This window comes from Diachasma alloeum, unplaced genomic scaffold (genome assembly GCF_001412515.2).
Source record: "Diachasma alloeum isolate Michigan unplaced genomic scaffold, Dall2.0 Dall_scaffold_00364, whole genome shotgun sequence".
Lineage (NCBI taxonomy): Eukaryota > Metazoa > Arthropoda > Insecta > Hymenoptera > Braconidae > Diachasma > Diachasma alloeum.
This window is the reverse complement of record NW_021680503.1, coordinates 1038902-1040017: the sequence shown is the minus strand read 5'-3', so window position 1 is coordinate 1040017 and position 1116 is coordinate 1038902. Positions and strand designations below refer to the sequence as shown.

Sequence of the window (1116 nt, the reverse complement as noted above, 5' to 3'; positions counted from 1 at the left end):
TATACCATTAAGTCTTCTACTTGGCTTTGCTGAAGATTATCAGAAGATTGTTGTGAACGCAAAGCATGAACTCATTATTACGAGATCGAAAACAGACATCTGTGCAGTACTTCAGAGGGCTGTCAATCAACAAAACCCTGAGGAGAAATGGAAGATTAACCTTCAAAAGATTGAGTGGTTGATCCCCTATGTTAAAGTGTCGGACGAGCGCAAGGTGAAGCTGCTCAATTTCATCGCAAAAGACACACCCATTACAATGGGCTTTCGTACATGGGAATTGTATGAGTATCCTCTTCTCCCAGCAACCTCGAAGCATGTTTGGGTCGTGAAGACATCATCTCAATTGGAGAAACCAAGATACGTTATTCTTGGATTCCAAACGAATCGTAAAAACATCCAGACAGCCAATGCGAGCCACTTCGATCATTGCAGTATCCGAGATGTGAAGCTTTTCCTCAACTCAGAGAGCTATCCATATGGCAATTTGAATTTGGATATCGCCATCAATCAGTATTCAACGCTATACAACATGTACGTGAACTTTCAAGAGTCTTACTACGGAAAGGAAGCTGAGCCGTTATTGAATAGAGAGAAATTTCTAACCGATGCTCCATTGATTGTAATCGATTGTTCCAAGCAGAATGAGTATTTGAAAACTGGTCCAGTTGATATTCGTCTGGAATTTGAATCTTCTTTTCCTTTCGCACCCAATACATCAGCGTACTGTCTCATCCTCCATGATCGAATTGTTGAATACAATCCCATCAGTGGAGGAGTTAAGAAACTAGTGTAAATGTAGGATGTAATGAATAAAACAAGATAATCATGTATATTAAAAAATGAATATATATATTTTTTTATTAAAAAAAAAATTCATAGTCTCATTATTCTACACACACCTTCTTCCCATCAACATCATAATAATCAGAGTAATAATAATAATATTGAAAATGACTTAGAACTATGTGAAACGAGTTTCAAAAATATTTAGTCTATGTTGTTTCGATAAGATAGGGTTCAATATTTTTTCATAAGAGTTTATTCGACGTTTGAAACGCTCATGATCTCGAGCGAACTCTTCCCATGGACCTCGACGAGCAGAACGATACGCATACT

General features: G+C 37.4%; 1 protein-coding gene across 1 annotated transcript; it reads left to right on the top strand.

Moving 5' to 3' along the window:
* Positions 1 to 35: 35 nt before the first annotated feature.
* LOC107041371 lies at positions 36 to 793 on the top strand (the record flags this gene model as incomplete). The annotated part of the gene is made up of 1 exon (XM_015261894.1): positions 36 to 793. A coding segment is annotated over one exon (758 nt), but the record flags the coding sequence as incomplete, so codon positions are not given.
* Between the last annotated feature and the right edge of the window lie 323 nt (positions 794 to 1116).